Genomic DNA, 22876 nt, shown 5'->3' on the forward strand with positions numbered 1-22876 from the left:
GCCCCCCCCTCCTTCCCGCCCCCGAGATTTCATGACACCTAGCTCCACTGAATCATCCCAGAACCCCCTCCTCACCTCCATGTACTGGATGCTAGGAATCTTCCCTTACACAGCTGCACACCCCAATACAGATTATGCTGCCTTACCCTGTAGTCCCACCGTGCAACCTTCCCCCTACCCTCATGCTCTTAAACACTAAGACTATCTAAGTTCTATAAAATCTCAGCACTCCCAACACAAAACCACTATTTTGTAGCTACCACACCCCAGTGCTATCAAACGTATTAATCACTCACCGGTCGTACCAAACTCCCACAATACCTGCCCATCCCCCCCTCTGCAGTGTTACTGAGGCAACTGATTTACCGCTCTCATGGAAATATGGACAGAGTTGCAGAATCCTAAACACTGGTAAAAATACTAGAATACAATAATGAAACTGCATGGCATGAAACCCTTTTTGTTCTAAAAGAATGTGTCCTTCAGCTCACTGAGCAACATCACAGGAGATCTGACAGCAATACAATTGTTTTCTAAATGGTTGAAGAATACAAGTTTCGATGACTTGAATCAATATCAGGATTGGTGTTGACAAACTCTTGATAACTACCTTATGTTTAGATTTATATTGAGGACAAAATATTATCGTTGTAATTAATCTTATAGGGAGGCATCAATTTTTTTTCATTATTTATTCTCGGGATGTGGATGTCACCGTCAAGGCTGGCATTTATTATCCATTCCTAATTACCCTTGATAAGTTAGTGGGCCTTCTTCATGAACCGCTGGGGTCTATGTGGTGAAGGTGCTCCCACAGTGCTATTAGGTAGGGAAATCCAGGATATTATCCTAGCGACAGTGAAGGAACAGCGGACAATGTCCAAGTCAGGCTGGTGTCATTATGGGCGGCTTGTTAATATTTCCTTCATTTTCTTTCCAGCCTGTGCAGTGTACAGGTCTCCGAAATGTGCTGGAGGTGTACAAAATCTGAACACAACTGCCTGAACTAGCCGGCGCACTTAATGTGTTATAAGTGGTGTCTTCGTAATTGGCTTCAATGACAATGGCGAATGGTTAGCTCCATTTACCCGATATAGGCATCCACCAGTGATAAGCTGGGCCGGTGTAAGTGGTGGGGACTGCATTATAAATTAACCCGAAAACACCTCAGGAGAAATAATATAGAACATTTATTTCACTATTTGTGTAACTAGTTTAAAACTTTAGTTAATGCATACACTTTTTCCTTTCTTACAGGAAGCTCTACTGGATCGATGGGAACAATATCAGCTCAGCAAACATGGATGGCAACAACATCAAGAATCTATTTTCAAATCAAAGGGAGCCTGTTGGTAATTTAAACATTTACTCTTTCAGTTACTGCATCTGTGATAGTGCTGCACTGTCGGGACAAAATTACTTTTTAATGCCTTAGTTTATTAAACTATTGAGACTTCTGGATCTGTAATTGGATGTGGTATATGCATAATGAATAATTATGAAAAGTAAAAATTATCTATTTGCAAACGGTACTTATACCATTCAGGCATTCCAGTGATAAAATAAAACTAACTAAAGATTTTTGAAATTTCAGTGAGAACCACTTTATTGTCTAGAAAAACAGGCATTTTTGAGAGGCAGGGGGTGAAAGTTATTTTTCCACACAAGGATCAATTCCATGAACAGCTTGTTTTGAGTATTGTGTACAGTTTTGGTCTCCTTACCTAAGGAAAGATATACTTGTCATGGAGGGAGTGCAAAGAAGGTTCAGCAGACTGATTCCTGGGATGGGGGGGATTGTCCTATGAGGAGAGATTAAGCAGACTAGGCCTATATTCTCAAGAGTTTAGAGAATTCTTACAGGGCTTGAAAGGAATCTAGAACCAGGAGTCACAGTTTCAGAATAAGGGGTCGGCTATTTAGGACTGAGATGAGGAAAAACGTCTTCACTCAGAGGGTGGTAAATCTTTGGAATTCTCTACCCCAGAGAGCTGTGGAGGCTCAATCTTTGCGTATATTAAAGACAGATATCGATAGATTTTTGGATATTAGGAGAATCAAGGGATATGGGGAAAGTGCAGGAAAGTGGAGTTGAGGTAGAAGATCAGCAATGATCTCATTGAATGGCGGAGCAGGCTCGAGGGGCCCAATGGCCTACTCCAGCTCCTAATTCTTATGTTCTTATGAAAACTCCACTATGATAGCCACTAGGAGAATAATTCATGCAGTAACGGATTCCTTTTGTACAACAGATTCAAATGCAAGTTGTACTTTTATACTTCAAAGAACCATTTCTTTCTTTGAGGAGGATACAGATCTAGTGGCTAAAAGTGAGGTAGTAAATCTTGTCTACCTAGAGTCCATTGACACTGGCTCAGAAATTGCGGTCAGATACCTTCGAACGCAAACATTTATACAAAAGTATTCAGTGGTCCCGGAGGTTCGGAGCATTGCAGTCATGGGCTTCTACGAGAAGGCCTTCATCGGGGCACTCGTATCCCAGGAGCATAAGGGTTTTGTGCACATCAATAGGATCACGTAAGCCGGCCAGCCTATCAGATCAGTGGGATCCCCATTCACACTTATGTCAGTTCCATATATGCGGAACTCAAAGAAGTCTAAATGGGAATAACCCTAAAAACAAAGAAACATTGAAAATTACAACAAAAAAATCTCATATTTCAAATGAATAAAAATTGAATTTAATTAATTATTTAAAAAATAAATTTTTTAGAGGGTTTTAAATGTTTAATGTTAAAATGTTTAAAAAATGTTTTAATGTATTTTTCTGTATTTTAAAAATCATATGCTGATAAAAGCAGACCTTACACCTGCTTTTTTCAGTCATAAGAATTTGAAGGATATTCGCTGGGCAGGAGTTGGACAAATAGTCCCACATAAGACCGGGTTGTAAATGTCTGAACAGTTCTGCTGTGGAAATGGCACATCAGTAAATCACATTTATTTTTCAAGAAAAATCCACTAGAATGAATCGCCGGATCATCTCACCTTGAGTCGAACGTTAATGTTCATCGCCGCCAGTTCAGCTACTATCGGATGGAAGGATCTGTCAAGAGATTTCTTGACATCGCAAGGCACATGTGCTTTGCATACCTAAACCCGGAACTTGCGGGGACCTCACGAGAGCAGGTGCACGTTATACGTGCCCATGGGGAACGCGATTTTAGGCCCACTGTCTCACATAACAAACTGATTCACCAGGTATATGATTAGGGCAAAGTATTAGGCTAAATTTATCTGTGGCTGGAAATTAGACAACAAAATGTAGTTTTGTGAGGAGGTATTGGTGGGATCTTACAGTTCATATCACTGGTTACTGGTGCAGCACTCTCACCTCTAAGTCAGAAGTTTGAGGGTTCAAGTCCCACTCCAGAGACTTGAGCACAAAAATCTAGGCTGACATTCCAGTGCAGTTCTGAGGGAGTGTTGCGCTGTCACAGGTGCCATCTTTCAGATGAGATGTTAAACTGAGGCCCTGTGTGCTCTCTCAGGTGGAGATAAAAGATCCCATGGTACTACTTTGAAGAAGAGCAACATTTATCCCTCAATCAGCATCAATTAAAAAAACAGATGAGCTGGTCATTATTACATTGCTCTTTGTGTGGCCTTGCTGTGCGCAAATTGGCTGCAACGTTTCCAACATATCAAAAGTGATAAAACTTCAAAAGTACTTAATTGGTTGTGCTTTGGGATGCCCTGAGGTTGTGAAAGACGCTATACAAATGCAAGTCTTTCTTTCCTTTTACTGCACCCAATTTGGTATCATTTACAAAGTTTGGGCCGTTGTTGCTTATTGTTTTTATAAGTGTCTGAAATTTGTAACCAATTTGGGTGCAGTGGCTAATTATGTTAACTAATACGCAATAATGCAAAGACACCTGGACAGGCTAAGTCAATGTCCAAATGGAGTAAACATAAATTACTGTGAAGTTTTGAGATTTGGTAGAATGTGAAAATATGGAATACACGTTAAATAATCTGCTTGAGGAAACAGAGCAGGAAAGAGATCTGAGGTTTTGACGATAATCATTAAAACCTGTCAATTTAGTGTCCTCAAGAAAACAACTCAAATGTTGGTATGTAAAGTTGACTAATAGTCAAAAGATGTAATTTTGAAGTTTAATCCGGCCTTGGTGAGATTGCACTCGGAATACTGTGATCGTTTTCAGTCTCTCTATTCCAGGAAAGATATAAAATTATTGATGGAGCTCAGAGTAGGACTATGCGTGATTTCTAAACTAGAAAGGTTGAGTTATGAGGAAAGATTGTTTGTCTCCAGACTTTACTCTGAAGATAAGGATAATTGGCGGCTATTTGATAGAGAGCATTAAGATTTTCACAGATATAAGGAATCCAGGAAGGTTCTGTGGGGAGCAGGGTTTAAGGACTGAGTCAGGACACAGTATAAAGTTAAGGGCAACAAAGGAAAATAAGAAATTTAAGCTACATTTTTTTTTTGTAAGAGCGTTATTACATTGTGGGACAGATTACCAGTGGCGGTGGTGGTACAGAAAGCTATGGCAGGTTTTAAAAACCAATGATGTGAATTCCTATTAATAAAGGATTGTTAGTTCCAGAACCATGGTAAGAAACCTGATGGGAGATTTGGAAGGGTAGGTTTGATGGACCAATAGTTCTTTCCTACTGAAAATATTATATATATGATTTTCTTTTTTACAAAAACATTGTAACAAGTTGTGAACCATTACTTTGTCAGAAATCTTGCTAAAATATTAATCACCCACTGACATATTTGTTTGTATATTCCAAATGAAAATAATCACTGTTTAAAAGACCAATATAATTCCACCCGGCCGAATTATATTCCCACACACTTGCTGTTTTCAATGCAAGAAATAATATTTCAGCAGAATCAGCTAGTGCGGGGAAGTTATCATTGATGGTCACTCAATTTAGAAACAAATTATTTGATTTGCAATTTAATCTCCTGCGCACAATGATTTAAAGAGCAATGGCAAGTCTTAAGATCACACTTCTTTAATTTAACCTCAATAATCTGCTCAGGGAAGCAATTCCTCTCCTTGTTATATGTAGCAGTGCCTTCAATATTTTTGAGGAAATTCAGATTGACTAAAACAAGCTTGATTTGGATAAAACATGTCAAGCTTTTGATTTGAAAGCTTGATTTTGACCCTCTAATTCTTAAAGAACAGTTTTATGATGTTTCAGGAAGCAGAAGAAATACATACAGTTCTGCTACTCATAGCAACCAGAGCAATTCTTAACCTTTCATTATCTATCTGTGCTACTTCCTACGCTTCTTTTGATGTTACTCATAAGAACATAAGAACATAAGAATTAGGAACAGGAGTAGGCCATCTAGCCCCTCGAGCCTGCTCTGCCATTCAACAAGATCATGGCTGTTCTGGCCGTGGACTCAGCTCCACTTACCCGCCCGCTCCCCATAACCCTTAATTCCTTTATTGGTTAAAAATCTATCTATCTGTGATTTGAATACATTCAATGAGCTAGCCTCAACTGCTTCTTTGGGCATAGATTTCCACAGATTCACAACCCTCTGGGAGAAGAAATTCCTTCTCAACTCGGTTTTAAGTTGGCTCCCCTGTATTTTGAGGCTGTGCCCCCTAGTTCTAGTCGACCCGACCAGTGGAAACAACCTCTCTGCCTCTATCTTGTCGATCCCTTTCATGATTTTAAATGTTTCTATAAGATCACCCCCATCCTTCTGAACTCCAAGGAGTAAAGACCCAGTCTACTCAATCTATCATCATAAGGTAACCCCCTCATCTCCGGAATCAGCCTCGTGAATCGTCTCTGTACCCCCTCCAAAGCTACTATAATCCTTCCTTAAGTAAGGTGACCAAAACTGCACGCAGTACTCCAGGTGCAGCCTCACCAATACCCTGTACAGTTGCAGCAGGACCTCCCTGCTTTTGTACTCCATCCCTCTCGCAATGAAGGCCAACATTCCATTCGCCTTCCTGATTACCTGCTGCACCTGCAAACTAACTTTTTGGGATTCATGCACAAAGATCCTTGGAGATGGAGCACGCGGTGTCCACCGGTACGCTCGCGGCCTTCCGCGAGAGGTGGGCACCGGAGGGACTGGAGTGCATCATCACGCCCGGCAACCAAATTTTAATTTGATTTTACGTTTTAAAGTTAATTTGTTTTAATTGCCGGTGCTTTTAGTGTCCCCTTCCCTTTTATAGGGGGCACTGGGGAAAAATTGTGATTTTAGTGCCCAAAAAAAAACAAAAAAAAAAAAAAAGGGGGAAAAAAAAAGGGCCTTGTAAATGTCTGGAGTGTCACCCAGGTCGGGTGGCACCGTTTAATGTTTTATGTTTTCACAGATAAACTCAAAAGAGTTTCATGCACAAAGACCATCTTGCCGTCCGGAGGAGGCGGGGGTCCCCGATGGAGGGCACTCTACGCAGGGGTCCTCCCACTATTCATCGGGGACTTGGCCTGGAGGGTGGTGCACGGAGCAGTGCCGTGCAACAAATTTTTAAGCCGGTTCACGGACTCCCAGGCCGCCTGCAATTTCTGCGGTCTGGAGGAGTCCGTGTTCCATGTTTTTATTGAATGCACAAGGTTGCAGCCCCTGTTCCACTATTTGAAGGGGCTGCTCCTGAAATTCTGGCTGCACTTCAGTCCCACTCTCCTGATCTTTGGGCACCCTGTGCGGAGGGGAGCGGGTAGGTCCGAAGGCCTCCTCGTAGGACTGCTCCTGGGCACGGCCAAGGGTGCCATCAGCCGGTCCAGGCAGCGGGCGGTCGAGGGGGTCGTTCAACCTGACTGCCTGCCTCTCTTCTGCTCTTACATCCGGTCCAGGGTGTCCTTGGAGATGGAGCACGCGGTGTCCACCGGTACGCTCGCGGCCTTCCGCGAGAGGTGGGCACCGGAGGGACTGGAGTGCATCATCACGCCCGGCAACCAAATTTTAATTTGATTTTACGTTTTAAAGTTAATTTGTTTTAATTGCCGGTGCTTTTAGTGTCCCCTTCCCTTTTATAGGGGGCACTGGGGAAAAATTGTGATTTTAGTGCCCAAAAAAAAACAAAAAAAAAGAAAAACACAAAAAAAAAAGGGGGAAAAAAAAGGGCCTTGTAAATGTCTGGAGTGTCACCCAGGTCGGGTGGCACCGTTTAATGTTTTATGTCTTGCAGGTGAACTCCAAAAAGAGTTTCATGCACAAAGAACCCCAGCTCCCTCTGCACCGCAGCATGTTGTAATTTCTCCCCATTCAAATAATATTCCCTTTTACTGTTTTTTTTTCCAAGGTGGATGACCTCATATTTTCCTACATTGTATCCATCTGCCAAACCTTAGCCCATTCACTTAACCTATCTAAATCTCTTTGCAGCTATCTAAATCTCTTCTATGATCTGCCTATAACTTTACAACAAGATGCTTTTACATAATAAAAGAAAAAACTTGCTACCTAATGGAGAAGACATCAAGTATGAGCGTAAATGGAGGAGGCTGGTACAGTGCAGTTCTCCAAAATCTTGGGTCACAACATAAATGGAACTTTAGCCTCATCGCCACTTCAGAGCATACCTCTCACATTAGCATAGTTCTTGTAGTTCCTCTGCATTATCACATCTTCAAAATGCCCCAAAGTGCTTCCAATTGCTTTTTGAAGTGTGGTGTCTATTGTTAAGTGGCCATACTTTGGTAGTTTTAGTTGAGTGAAAATGTTGAGCAGGACCCCAGGAGAATGTTCTCCTCTTCTTCAAAAAGTTGCATCAGATCTTTTATCCCACTTGAACAAGCAAACAAGGTCTTGATTTATCATCTGAGCCAAAAGGCTGCAATTCCAATTACTGCACTGAAGTGTCGGCCTGGATTATATGGTCAATTATGAACCCATGACTTTTTGACTCAGACGAGTGCTAGTATGTGAGGCTACTTGATACTTACGGCTGTACTTCAATGAAATATCTTCACTGCTTTCCTCCCTCAGCAACCGAGCAACTTCTCATCCTCGGTGATTTCAACCTCCATCTCAGTTCATTAAACTGTCTCTCCTCTGAATTCATTGCCCTCCTATCCACTCTGAGGGCTCACATTTGGCCAGGGGTTGCTCTATTTTTTTTGGAGCAGTTTGATTTTTCTGGAGTATCTTAACAATCCCCATTTTGCACATTCAATTTGCACCAATGTAAGTGAGTTTTTTTTAGCTTAGTTTTTTTTCTCTCAGAAGGGGGCGTTACCAGCCATCCACGCCAGTTTTGGCCATTTAGGCCACTTTGGCCAGCTAATAGTTACTCCAAATCTACTTAGGCCAGCGTATATGGCCACTTCAGAAAACCCTTGTGGAGAGTAAAGAAATCAGCGCAGGTAGGTACATCTGAGACCATTCAGCCTGGGATAGGGGCGGGAAGGGAAGTGGAGAGAACCTTGCACCAAGACTTACAAAGCACTAAAGAAAGCACAAAAAGTAATAAGCATTCAAGAAGAAATAAAAGATAAAACTAAGTCCTACCTTCATCTGAAAACTTAGCCCGGGAAGGCAGCGGGCCGGCCGGTGTGGGAGGCCACTCAGCCAGGGATAGGGGCGGGAGCGACTGAACTGCCGACGTCGGAGAACACACAGGCTGCATGAAGCAAACTCACTGGACAGGCTGCAACAGGCTGCAGCAAGGGCAAAACACAAGAAGCTACTTCAACAGCGGGCCGGCCAGTGCGGGAGGCCACTTGGCCTGGGATAGGTGCGAGACGACTGGGAGAACACTCGGCCAGGGATAGGGACGGGACAACTGGGAGACCACTGGGCCAGGGATAGGGACGGGACGACTAGGAGACCACTCGGCCAGGGATAGGGACAGGAACTGCTGACATCGAAGCACACACACGCTGCAGGAAGCAAACTCGCCACGGACAGGCCGCAACATGCTGGGGGCTGGGGGTGGTGGGAGGAGGGAGAGAGAGGTCACATGACTCAAGGGGGGAGGGGGAGAGGACAAAAGACATTTGGGTGTGGTCCATATACATACCTTGGGGGGAGAGAGAGACACATAGAACTGTAAACCTGTGCTGTGCTGCCATTTTGACCTTCTTTAACCTTCTTTGAAAGTTTAGCTTTAACAGATTAGGAAAAGGGGAGGTGCAACGAGACCTGGGTGTCATGGTACATCAGTCATTGAAGGTTGGCATGCAGGTACAGCAGGCGGTTAAGAAAGCAAATGGCATGTTGGCCTTCATAGCGAGGGGATTTGAGTACGGGGCAGGGAGGAGTTACGACAGTTGTACAGGGCCTTGGTGAGGCCACACTTGGAGTATTGTGTATATTTTTGGTCTCCTAACTTGAGGAAGGACATTCTTGCTATTGAGGGAGTGCAGCAAAGGTTCACCAGACTGATTCCTGGGATGGAGGGACTGAGAGGAACTTCTTCACCCAGAGAGTGGTGAACCTGTGGAATTCTCTACCACAGAAAGTTGTTGAGGCCAATTCACTAAATATATTCAAAAAAGGAGTTAGATGTAGTCCTTACTACTCGGGGGATCAAAAGGTATGGCGAGAAAGCAGGAATGGGGTACTGAAGTTTCATGTTCAGCCATGAACTCATTGAATGGCGGTGCCGGCTCGAAGGGCTGAATGGCCTACTCCTGCACCTATTTTCTATGTTTCTATGTTTAACTATGGGGGCAATAATATATATGCCACACTTTTTGCAAGTGTTCTGCATCATTGTGCTATGTAGGAGACAATTGATCAGAGCTCATCACATCAGGAACATCAGAGCCCGTAGGCTGCTGGGCAGGAGGCCTTACCCACCTCGGCAATTTCGAGTCAGGCGTTCGTACCTGGACCTGAGTGATGCAGATTGTGTCTGAAGGCTGCGTTTCCGCGAGATCTTTGAGTTGCTGAGACCAGACTTGCAGCCGAAAAGCGGCAGGTGGGCTGCTTTTCCAGTTGAAGTGAAGGTTACAGCTGCACTTTCCTTCAATGCCTCGGGATCATTTCAAGCTACAACTGGAGATGTGTGCGCCATCTGTCAACATGCAATACATGTCTCCATTCACCAGGTCACGGCTGCACTGTATGCGCGGAGGAATGACTTCATCAAGTTCCCAATGACCGCCCAAGCAATTCATGACAGGGCTGTGGGGTTCTCAACGATTGCTGGCTTCCCAAAGTTCCAGGGATACATTGATTGTACCCACATCATCACGAGCACCTGTGGAGGATGTCGAGCTGTTCAGGAATAGAAAAGGCTTCCACTCCATTAATGTGCAGCTTGTGTGTGACAACATGCATCGCATCATGTCAGTCGATGCAAGATACCCTGGCAGCACCCATGATGCATTCATCCTACGGGACAGCATTATATCTGACATGTTTGAGCAGCAGCCAGGAGGGCAGAGCTGACTATTGGGAGACAAACGATACGGCCTCGCCACCTGGCTCATGACTCCCCGACGCATAACCCAGACGGAAGCTAACCATCAATACAACATGTCGCACATTGCGACAGGCAGCATCATAGAGAGGACCATTGGCATCTTGAAACAGCGTTTCCAATGCCTGAACCATTCCGGACGCTACTTGCAATATTCCCCTGAGATTGTCGGTCAGTTTCCTGTTGTGTGCTGCATGCTGCATAACGTATCCATCATGAGGCAGCAGCAGCTGATGGTGGAAGAAGAAGACCCATCTGCGGGGAGAGTGGCTGATGATAATGATTTAGAAGATGCAGGTGACGAGCAGGAGGAGGTGGTGGAGGAGGATGATGATGAGGATGAGGAAACCATGCAAATGCCTGAGGCCGGAGCATGGCATTGGAGGAGGGCGGGCTATCGTGCTTCTTTAACGATTGCTCGAGCCTTGCGCCAGCAGCTCATCCATGAACGCCTTACTGATGCCTGAGGGCTCAGCGACAACTATTCCGCATGGACATGTTTATTTTTTGCAGTTGTTCCTAAATGTTGTGTTGTGTTAATGGAACATGATTCATTTTTAACGTAAAATATATTTTATTCAAAAGTTTACAATGTACTTAACTTTAGTGTCGTAAAATAATTCTTGTATCAAAGTTTACTTTAATATAACTCTTTAAGATCACTTAAAAACTTTAAAATCTCTTATAAAGTTGTAAATTTACATAACTTACAAAAAACTTTCAATTTGAAAACAGTTGCAACAGTAACATCAACAACAACAGCAGCAAAGAAAGGCTGCATCCATCTCTCATCCCCATCTCGGTGAATGTGCACTTCTTCATGGAGGCAGGGGGTCAGGTGTTAATGTGGAAGGCCCGGTTTGGGTCTCTACAGAGGCTGGTGCGGGGATTGCAGTGGGAGTGGCAGTTGATTCTGTCAATGGCGCATGGCCTGGGTGTGTTCCCTTATTGCAGCAGCAAACTCACACATGCCCTCCCTGATGGCCTGAGTCATTGCAGTGTCGTCCTTTCCACTACCTCTGATATTCCCTCCCTCATGGACACTATTCCCTCACTGATGTTCCTGGACATCGTTCCCATTTCCCTTGCGATTACTGTTACTTCTCCAGACAGTCTCACTATCTCATCACTCACCCCACTGATGGTGTCCATGAGTGATCGGGTAAGGTCAGTGCTCTCCCCGCTCAATGTCATGATCTGAACCATATCTGTTGCATCCTGCATCTCAGGAGAGCGTGGTCAATTTCTCCTTACCCTCACCCTGGTTCTGCCTCGCAGCACCCCAGTGGGAGGCGCAGGCTGGGATGGTGGGGCCCTGGGTGTTCCATGCTGCATCCCACCACCACTGGGACCCTCAACCTCGGACGCTGGGAAACCATGGAATGTCACATCAGAATTGAAACCATTAATCATGGACTGGCTGAAACCAAGGAATGTCATACCACCAGAATTCATGGAAGGGGCTGCCAACGCCAACTCGATTAACGTGGTCTCATCCATAGTCATTACAGCATTGTCCCCATCATCCATCTCTATCCCCAACCCCCGCCCTCCACCCCCACCCCCCATGTTGGTCTGCAGGGTTAGGCTCGTAAACGTCTGAATCTTCTTCTGGGTCTTCAGGATTGGCATCAGGTTTTGCAAAATATAACAGAACAGTCAAATGGTTAGCAGCAGAGGAGGGGGCAGGATGGGTGGCATGAGTAGGCTCACACAAAGCAGGCCAGGCACCAGGTTGATTTGAAGGGCCACGATGAATTTTCAGGACATACCCTCTCCTTCGCGTGTTGGCCCAGCTTGTGCAGTACTGATTGTTTTCCTCCAGATAAGACCTATCAAAGCAGCGACCCTCTCTTCCAAGTGTGTCAGTTGGTGCAGATTTGGTGGGCCTCCTCCTGTTCGTGTTCTTTCCCTTTTGTTGTGGGACAATTTCTTCTTCAAAGATGAAAATGCAACTTTTTAGAGAGGGTGTCTTTCTGCTGGGTGGAACATATACAGCTGGTCACATTTACAATTGCAATTGCATTGAATAAATTAAAATATTACTTACACTAACTACTTGACCAAGGTCCTGCCATTACTTTTTACACTGGCTTCCAGATCTCTTGGTATGTACCACTGCGCAGAAATCTTCTGCAACTTGGTTCCAGCGTTTCTTCATTTCTTTGGGTGGCACTTTTGTGCGACCTCTGTTGCTGGTATCCAGCTCCTGCCATCTGTTCTCAATGACATTAACTCGTATCTCCACTTCGTCATGCAAGAAATTCATCGTTCTTTGTGCATGTTGTTGCATTACTGTAAAGATACTCACAGCACTTTTCCAATGCTCTTAGACACACAGTGATTTTTCCAAACACACAGTCTTTATTTTGCATGCAGCAATGATTTTCAGAAATACAGCACGACTTCTGGCACTTTTGTAGGCATGCAGCACTGATATTAATATAGAGCACTGCTTCTTGATTCCATAGCACTCCTTGCACCAAAACTCAAGCAGCTACGTATCCCTTTAAAGATGGCCGATTGCCAAATTTCGGCGCTACTGCGCATGTGCGGACATCACGACCCAACTCCAATGCGCATGTGCAGATGTCCCAGCACTGTTTTCGGTGTAGGACACTGGCTCCGTCCCCGACCCGACTGGCCACGCTGCATGACGACCGAGGAGAGGCCAGACAGCGGCCAAAATGGGGAGCGATTTTTTTCGGCGCACTTATCAACAGAGAAAAGCGGCGAAAAAAGGGCCAAATTTGAGCCCTTAATCTCTTTCTACATGTAAACTCTCCAACCCATAGTCACAGCCACCCCCTTGACCTTGCCATTTCACGTGGCCTTGCTACTTCCATCGTGCCAATCACAAATAACTTAATTTCATCATTTCATTCTATCATTCTCCACCCACATTCCCCTTTCTCCTTACAACCCTACTTCCTTCTGTGTCCGCCACTGGAAAATACTCTCTCCCAATTCACTTACAACTGCACTTTCAAAATCGCAACTATCCACTCACCACAACATTTCTGCAGCTACCTATCAGCTCAATCACACTCTCACCTCCACCTTTGATGCCCTAGTCCCCATTAAAACTATTACTCTCTCTCACCCTGGCCGTTCCCCCTGGTACGGCCCTCATCTCCGCTTCCTTAAGTCCACGGGATGCAAACTTGAAGGGATATGGCAGACAACTGGTTTAGCCATTCATTGACAGATCTGACTGGACCACATAAGAGGCCCTGCTCTCGTCTGCCAAAATTGCTCACTATTCCTGGGCCATCCTGGAATGTAGAGATCACCCCGACTTTTTTTTCTCTACTGCAAACTGTCTTCTGAAACCCCTCTCCCCTGTCTCGTCCACCCTCAGCTCCAACAACAAGTGTGAGGATCTTATTCCAAGAGAAAAGAGACCCAGCCTGTTCATCCATTCCTGATATGTATACCCTCGTATTTCTGGTATCATCCTTGTAAATCTTCTCTGCATCCTCTCCAGTGCCTCTATAACCTTTTTATAATATGGCAAACAAAACTGTACACAGTACTCTAAGTCTGATCCAACCAAGTTTCCATTCGGGTTTAGAATAACTTATCTACTTTTCAATTCTATACCTCTAGAAATAAATCATAGTTCTTGGTTTGCTTTTTTTTTTGGCCTTATTAACCTGTGGCGCCACTTTTAGTGATCTGTGTATTTGTACTCCCGCACCCTCCAAGTAATAAGTGACCTCCCTATTCTTCCTACCAAATGTAATACTTCACATGTATCTGTACTGAACTAGTTTAAACCACTGTCCTAGGTTCGAGAGAAAAAAAAAACTTTAATACTCACCAACCAATCACCTACCTGCTGTCCTGTGACATCACTCCTTGAATTTGTTTTTGCTCTCTCCCTGCTTCGCTCCTGCTCCTTTATCCTCGCCATGCTCACTGGTCCCACTTTCGCTCTGGCCTCGTGCCTCAGGTTGATGCTCCTTTTATCCCAGCTACTCTTGCTGGTCCCACTCTCATTCTTGTCCATGAGACCCACTTCCTGTTCCCTCAACCCTATACCCACTAAAATGCTGACAACCCAACATCCCTTCCTGGCTCCTGTCCTCCATTTTAGCTGATATTGTTAATGGTTCTCTCTGCTCAGGTACTATCCCTCACCTTGAAATCTACTGTCATCATCCCTCTCCTCAAAGAAACAACCTTTGACTCTCCGGCCTTGCAAACGACTGCCCCATCTCCGACTTCCCTTTCCTCTCCAAAGTCCTTGAGCATGTTGTCGCCCTCCAAATCCGTGCCCATCTTTCCCAGAACGCTATGCTTGAAACTCTCCAATCAGGTTTTTGCCCCTGCCACAGTACCAAAACAGTTCCAATGACAACCTATGTGACTGTAAAAAAGGTAGACTATCCCATCGCGTCCTTTTTGACCTATCTGCAGCCGTTGATATGGTTGATTGCACCATCTTCCTCTCCACTATCATCCAGCTGGGTGGGACTGCACTCGCCTGGTACCATTTTTATCTATCTAATCGTAGCCAGAGAATCACCTGCAATGGTTTCTCTTCCTCATTACCTCTGGTGTCCTCCAAGGATCTATTCTTGGCACCCTCCTACTTTTCGTCTACATGCTGCCCCTCGGCGACATCATCCAAAAACAGACATCAGTTTCCACATGTACGCTGACGACACCCAGCTATACTTCACCACCACTTCCCTCAACCCCTACCCTGTCTCTAAATTGTCAGACTGCTTGTCCGACATCCAGTACGGTATGAACAGAAATTTAGAAAGATTTATATTGGGAAGACTGAAGCCATTGAATTTGGTCCCCACCACAAACTCCGTTCCGTACCTTTGGACTCCACCTCTCTCCCTGGCAGCTTGTCTGAGGCTGAACCAGAATGTTTGCAATCTTGGTGTCATATTTGACCCAGAGATGAGCTTCAGACCACATACCTGCACCATCACTAAGACTACCTATTTCCACCTCTGGAACATTGCTTGAATCCGCCCCTGTCCCAGCTCATCCGCTGCTGGAACCGTCATCCATGCCTTTGTTACCTCTAGACTTGACTATTCCAATACATTCCTGGCTGACCTCCCACAGTTTACTCTTGAGATCATCCAAAACTCTGCTGCCCGTGTCCGAACTTGCACTAAGTCCCGTTCACCCATCACCCCTGACGTAAATTGGCTCCCAATTAAGCAATGCCTCGATTTTAAAATTCTCATTCCTCTTTTCAAATCCCTCCATGGCATCATCCCTCCCTATCTCTGTAATCTTCTCCAGCCCCACAACCTTCCCAGATAGCTGTGTTCCTCGAATTCTGCCCTCTTGAGCATCCCCGATTTTAATCATTTCACCATTGGTGGCCATGCCTTCAGCTGCCAAGGCCCTAAACTCTAGAATTCCCTCCTTAAACCATCCCCTTCTCTACCTCTCTTTCCTCCATTAAGGCGCTCCTTAAAACCTACCAGTTTGACCGAGCCCATATATCTCCTTATGTGGCTTGGTGTCAAATTTTGTTTAATAATGCTCCTGTGAAGTGCCTTTGGATATTTTACTACATTAAAGGCACTATATAAATACAAGTTGTTGTAGTTGTACCCTAGCTCCTGATTACCTTCCATTTTTCATTTAACTAGCTCCAGTGAACCCAACAAGTTTACATTGAGGTTGCCATTGGCTGCACAAAACCATTGTCTCAGGAGCTGATGTTATTCGCATGCCACTGAATCCAACGTAAAAACAGTTTTAATTATTCCCGGATACAGTCCTTCTCCCACATACCACAAGCACCTACTTTTGTTGGTGCCATTACACCTTTACAAATCCCTTTAGATTTCATTCAGAAATTTGCAGGATACTTTCCCTACTTATAGCTGACTTGAGATGCACCATCCTATTATGCTATGTATTAAAAGTCTGACTCAATACTACTGTGCCGAACACTAAATGTACCTTACCAGCAACAAACTGCACCCTCTCTTACCAGTAAACACTAGTACCAAAACTATTACCAAAGATTAGTATGCAATAACTAATATATTGTCAGTGATCTGGTTTCTGCCCTTGTTATAGCTCCCTCCAAATGTTCGATGTATTTATATTTTTCCACCAGCAACATTTTGTTTGGCTGTGTAACTATGGACATTCTACTTTTCCTTAATCACTTTCAATCTGTTCCCAGGTTACAACCAGTACCGAACCCAAAGTTCCGTTAGTTTATAAGAACATAAGAACATAAGAAATAGGAAAAGGAGTAGGCTATATGGCCCCTCGAGCTTGCTCTGCCATTCAGTAAGATCATGGTTGATCTGATCATGGACTCAGCTCCACTTCCCTGCCCGCTCTCCATAACTCCTTATCCCCTCATCGTTTAAGGAACTGTCTATTTCTATCTTAAATTTATTCAATGTCCCAGCTTCCACAGCTCTCTGCAGCAGCAAATTCCATAGATTTACAACCCTCGGAGAAGAAATTTCTCCTCATCTCTGTTTTAAATGGGCGGCCCCTTATTCTAAGATCATGCCCTCTAGTTCTAGTCTCCCCCATCAGTGGAAACATCCTCTCTGCATCCACCTTGTCAAGCCCCCTCATAATCTTATACATTTCGATAATATCACCTCTCATTCTTCTGAATTCCAATGAGTAGAGGCCCAATCTACTCAACCTTTCCTCATAAGTCAACCCCCTTATCCCTAGAACCAATCTAGTGAACCTTCTCTGAACTGCCACCAAAGCAAGTATATCCTTTCATAATATGGAAACCAAAACTGCATACAGTGTTCCAGACATGGCCTCACCAATACCTTATATAGCTGTAGCAAGACATCCTTGCTTTTATACTCCATCCCCTTTGCAATAAAGGCCAAGATACCATTGACCTTCCTGATCACTTGCTGTATCTGCATACCATCCTTTTGTGTTTCATGCACAAGTACTCCCAGGTCCCGCTGTACTGCGGCACTTTGCAATCTTTCTCCTTTTAAATAATAACTTGCTTTTTGATTTTTTTCTGCCAAAGTGCATGACCTCACATTTTCCAACATTATACTCCATCTGCCAAATTTTTGCCCACTCACTTAGCCTGTCTATGTCCTTTTGCAGATTTTTTGTGTCCTCCTCACACATTGCTTTTCCTCCCATCTTTGCATCGTCAGCAAACTTGGCTACGTTACACTCAGTCCCATTCATTATCTGAATGGTGGCAGATTAGGAAAGGGGGAGGTGCAACGAGACCTGGGTGTCATGATTCATCAGTCATTGAAAGTTGGCATGCAGGTACAGCAGGCGGTGAAGAAGGCAAATGGTATGTTGGCCTTCATAGCTTGGGGATTTGAGTATAGGAGCAGGGAGGTCTTACTGCAGTTGTACAGGGCCTTGGTGAGACCTCACCTGGAATATTGTGTTCAGTTTTGGTCTCCTAATCTCAGGAAGGATGTTCTTGCTATTGAGGGAGTGCAGCGAAGGTTCACCAGACTGATTCCTGGGATGGCGGGACTGACATATGAGGAGAGACTAGATCAACTGGTCCTTTATACACTGGAGTTTAGAAGGATGAGAGGGGATCTTGTAGAAACTTATAAGATTCTGACGGGACTGGACAGGTTAGATGCGGGAAGAATGTTCCCGATGATGGGGAAGTCCAGAAACAGGGGACACAGTCTTAGGATAAGGGGTAAGCCATTTATGACTGAGATGAGGAGAAACTTCTTCACTCAGAGTTGTTAACCTGTGCAATTCCCGACCGCAGAGAGTTGTTGATGCCAGTTCATTGGATATATTCAAGAGGGAGTTAGATATGGCCCTTGCGGCTAAAGTGATCAAGGCATATGAAGAGAAAGCAGGAAAAGGATATTGAGGGAATGATCAGCCATGATCTTATTGAATGGTGGTGCAGGCTCAAAGGCCGAATGGCCTTCTCCTGCATCTATTTTCTATGTTTCTATATTTCTTCCAAGTCGTTAATATAGATTGTAAATAATTGGGGTCCCAACACTGATCCCTGCAGTTCCCCACTACTTACTGGTTGCCAACCAGAGAATGAACCATTTATTCTGACTCTCCCTTCTCCAAACAAAAAGCACAGAGTAGGGAGTAAAAGGTAGCTATTCAGAGTGACAGAATGTGGAAAGTGGAGTCCCACAAGGATCAGGGCTGGGACTAATATTTTCAAAATTTATATTAACGATTTAGGCTTTGGAATCAAAACCACGGGGGCTGAAACATTGCCCTGTTCTGCATCTCCCGTTGACGCCACGGTGGTGCTAACGGGGCGCAAAACTGTTTTTGGCCAGAGTGGGGGTGACGCTACCAGCTCTCACACAATTGTGCGGGAGTTAACGGAGGCGCTGACACGGTAATATCTCGTCCCTCTAGTAGCGCCCTGGGCCGCCGCACAACCGGCGACTCCTTTCCACCCTGCAGCGGAAATTGCCGAGTCTGCCATGAGCGGTGTCAGCACCGGCCCTGCGGGTTGCGAACCGGGCTGACCTCTGCTCCTGGGGCGGGAGTTAATGGGGAGCTGCGCTGCGATGCGCTGACCGCCACTATTTGCTTTTTTGGCCGACTCACTTGTCGGCCCGTTGTCATCTGCTGCCGTGTGGTCCGGGTTGCCATTGTGCAACCCGGACCACACGCCGTTTGGGTGCCAGGCTGCAGCCACGGCACAACGCAGCCCTGGTGGCCCAGTGCAGGCCATCAAAGGGCCTGTAGAATTTGCAGCAGTCCTCCCCTTTAACGGAAGTGGATGGACATTGAAACGCATCAGCACGAGAAGCCGCGTAGTGCTGCCTAACTTGCCCAAGTAGTGCCCCCGAACCTTCCCTATCAGGATGTGGAGCGCGCTACATTGCACTCCTCTTCCTGTGAGGGGCAGTAACCGCAAATACACAGGCACAGGAAGTCCCGCCCCGACTGGGTTACTGCCCCCAAATGGGGCACTGGGGAATTTTGTCACCGCAATTTCTAAATTTGCAGAACACCAAATTGGGGGTAGAGGGGGCTAGTGAATACTAAGGAGGACAGCAACAAATTACAAGACGACATTAACAAACTTGCAGAATGGGCATATAGTTGGCAAATGAATTTCAACACAGATCAATGTGAGGTATTACATTTTGGTAAGAAAAAAATAGGAGGTCTTATATTACTTCGAAAATCTAAATGGTGTAGAAGAGCAAAGAGATCTCGGAGTACAAATACACAAATCACTAAAAGTAGCGCTGCAGGTTAATAAGGCTATAAAAGAAGCAAACCAAGCACTAGGGTTTCTTTCTAGTGGGATAGAATTGAAAAGTAGAGAAGTTATGCTAAACTTGCATCAAACCATGGTTGGACCACATTTGGAGCACTACAATTCTGCTCGCCATATTATAAAAAAAGATATCGAGGCACTGGACAGTGTACTAAAAAGATTTACAAGGTTGATGCCAGAAATGTAAGGTTATACCTATCAGGAAGGGATGACTAGACCAGTTCACTTTTCTGTTGAAGAGAGAATACTAAGGGGTGACCCAATAAAGGTCTTCAAAATTATGAAAGATTTTTTTTTTATTCGATCCAGGATGTGGGCATCACTGGCAAGGCCAGCATTTATTGCTCATTCCTAATTGCCCTTGAGAAGGTGGTGGTGAGCCGTCTTCGTGAACTGCTGCAGGACTTATGGTGAAGGAACTCCAACAGTGCTGTTAGGGAGGGAGTTCCAGGATTTTGACCCAGCAACGATGAATGAATTTTGATATTTTTACAAGTCAGAATGCTGCGTGACTTGGAGGGGAACTTGCAGGTGATCCCATGCGCCCTTGTCCTTCTAGGTGGTAAAGGTCACGAGTTTGGAAGGTGCTGCCGAAGAAGCCTTGGCGAGCTGCAGCAGTGCATTTTGTAGATTAGACACATTGCAGCCACGGTGTGCCGGTGATGGAGGGAGTGAATGTTTAAGGTGGTGGACGGGGTGCCTTGTCCTGGATGGTGTCGCGCTTCTTGAGTGTTGTTGGAGCTGCACTCATCCAGGCAAGCAGAAAGTGTTAAGTCCTGACTCTAATGTACTGACTTACACGAGACATATGCTGAAGTCAAGGTCACTCAGGACCTTCACCTTTAATTCCAGCTCTCCAGTGCTGCACTTGCCTGAGACCTCTCTTTTGATACCACAGTGGGACAGGTATGGAGTATCTCCTGCAAGTGCACCCCTGGTGGTAAGGTATGCTTATTGTTACAGGTCTTATCCAGTTACAGTCATGTATAGCATGGTAAGATACAGTTATATACAGTAATGTAAGATACATGACATCACCCTCCCCCAAGGTCTTATTGCCTTTATAGATTCAGTCTCTCAGGTGGTCTGCGCTCTCGCGTGGAACGTCTTAGTTGTGGTTCAGTTGTTTGCCTTGTTGCCTGTTTTTCGTTCGGTGTGATTGCTGGTATCTCGCCTGGGCTGTCTGTTGAGACTGCCCTTTCCTCAGGTTGTTCCACCTGCCTGTCCACCAGGTGTGGTGTGAGTTCCACATTGTAGTCTGCCTCTGGTTCTTCAGTGTTATCAGTGAATCTACTTTTTGCTTGGTCTGCATGCCTCCGGCAGGTTTGACCATTGTCCATTTGTACAACCAGTAGCTTGTTTCCCTCTTTGTCTGTTACTCTCCCTGCAAGCCATTTGGGACCGCAGACATAGTTTAGCACGAACACTTTGTCCCCTATTTCAATCCACCTCCCCCTCGAATTTTGGTCATGGTACTCAGTTAGCTTTTGACGCTTAGCCCCAACAATTTCATGCATGTCTGGGAGGATTAACGAGAGCCTGGTCTTTAAGGTTTGTTTCATCAATAGTTGCGCGGGGGGAACCCCAGTCAACGAATGCGGACGAGATCTGTATGCCAGCAGCAGTTGCGACAGGCGGCTCTGCAGCGTGGGACCTTGGATTCTGAACATGCCTTGTTTAATGATCTGCACTGCTCGCTCCACCTGGCCATTGGAGGCCAGCTTGAAAGGTGCCGTCTTAATGTGATTTATACCATGGTCAACGATAAAATCGTGAAATTCTGCGCTGGTGAAGCACGGACCATTATCACTGACCAATATGTCAGGAATGCCGTGCGTTGCAAACATGGTTCGAAGGCTCTCCACAGTGGTGGAGGCGGTGCTCGAGTTTAAAATGGTGCACTCGATCCATTTTGAAAATGCATCAACGACTACGAGGAACATTTTGCCCATGAATGGGCCCGCATAGTCTACATGCACCCGCGACCACGGTTTGGGGGGCCTCCCTGGGGGCATTACTGAGTTAGGCACAAATGGTGCACCAACGGACGCAGAGCTCCCAGTCCGCGTCAATGCCAGGCCACCAGACATGAGATCTGGCTATGGCCTTCATAAGGACGATCCCCAGGTGCTCGCGATGGAGCTCCCGGACAAACGCCTCCCTGCCTCGTTAGGGCATAACTACTCGGCTGCCCCACGTCAGGCAGTCTGCCTGTAGTGAGAGTTCATGCATGCGCCTATGGAAGGGTTTGACCTTCTCGGGGCAGGCATCGCGAGCCTCTGCCCAGTCACCGGTTAAAACGCATCTTTTAACTAGAGATAACATGGGGTCGCTGGTTGTCCAGGCTCTGATTTGGCGAGCCGTCATGGGCGAACCTGTGGATTCAAAGGTATTAATTGCCATGACCATCTCACAGTCCTGTTCGTCGGACCCTTCTGTGGTCACCAGGGGTAGCCTGTTAAGCGCGTTGGCACAGTTGTCTGTGCCTTATCGTGTTGTCGTAAGCCGCCAGTATGAGTGCCCACTGCTGAATGCGCGTTGAGGCGTTGCCGTTGATTGCCTTGCACTCGGATAGTAGGGACGTGAGGGGTTTGTGGTCGGTTTCTAATGCAAACTTGGCCTCGAAAAGGGATTGATGCATCCTTTTGTCACCGTACACGCATGCGAGCGCCTCCTTCTCAACCATACTGTACCCGCGCTCCGCCCGCGAAAGTGACCTGGAGGCATAAGCAACGGGCTGCAATTTACCCGCATCATTGACGTGCTGTAAAATGCACCCGACCCTGTATGCTGACGCATCACACATAAGGACTAACTTTTTACCTGGGTCAAAAAAGGCTAAAACACTCTTGGAACATAGAGGGTTGCGTGCCTTATTGAAGGCGCGTTCTGGGGCGTCCCCCCAAAACCAATCGCACCCCTTTCTGAGTAGCACGTGGAGAGGCTCCAGCAGCGTGCTCAAGTTCTGCACAAAATTCCCAAGGTAATTCAGTAGCCTGAGAAAGGCGCGCAGTTCTGAGACATTCTGGGGCCTGGGTGCCAGGCGAATCGCTTCGGTTTTGGATTTGGTTGGGCAGATTCCATCAGCGGCAATCCTTCTGCCCAAAAATTCAACCTCAGGCATGAGAATCAGGCACTTGGATTTCTTAACTCTTAGGCCTACCCGATCCAATCGACTTAATACTTCCTCAAGATTGCGGAGATGAGAGTCGCTGTCCCT

The 22876-nt window shown here is 45.6% G+C and overlaps 1 protein-coding gene across 1 annotated transcript in view; it reads left to right on the top strand.

The window, feature by feature from the left end:
- The window catches only part of LOC139253819 (low-density lipoprotein receptor-related protein 1-like), a 2398725-nt gene that overhangs the window by 1478544 nt on the left and 897305 nt on the right, over positions 1 to 22876 (top strand). The window contains exon 32 of the mRNA XM_070873585.1: positions 1258 to 1352. Within this exon, the coding sequence (XP_070729686.1) occupies positions 1258 to 1352 (95 nt within the window). The remainder of the gene's footprint in view (positions 1 to 1257; positions 1353 to 22876) is intronic.

This window comes from Pristiophorus japonicus, chromosome 3 (assembly GCF_044704955.1).
Source record: "Pristiophorus japonicus isolate sPriJap1 chromosome 3, sPriJap1.hap1, whole genome shotgun sequence".
In the NCBI taxonomy this organism is placed as follows: Eukaryota; Metazoa; Chordata; class Chondrichthyes; family Pristiophoridae; genus Pristiophorus; species Pristiophorus japonicus.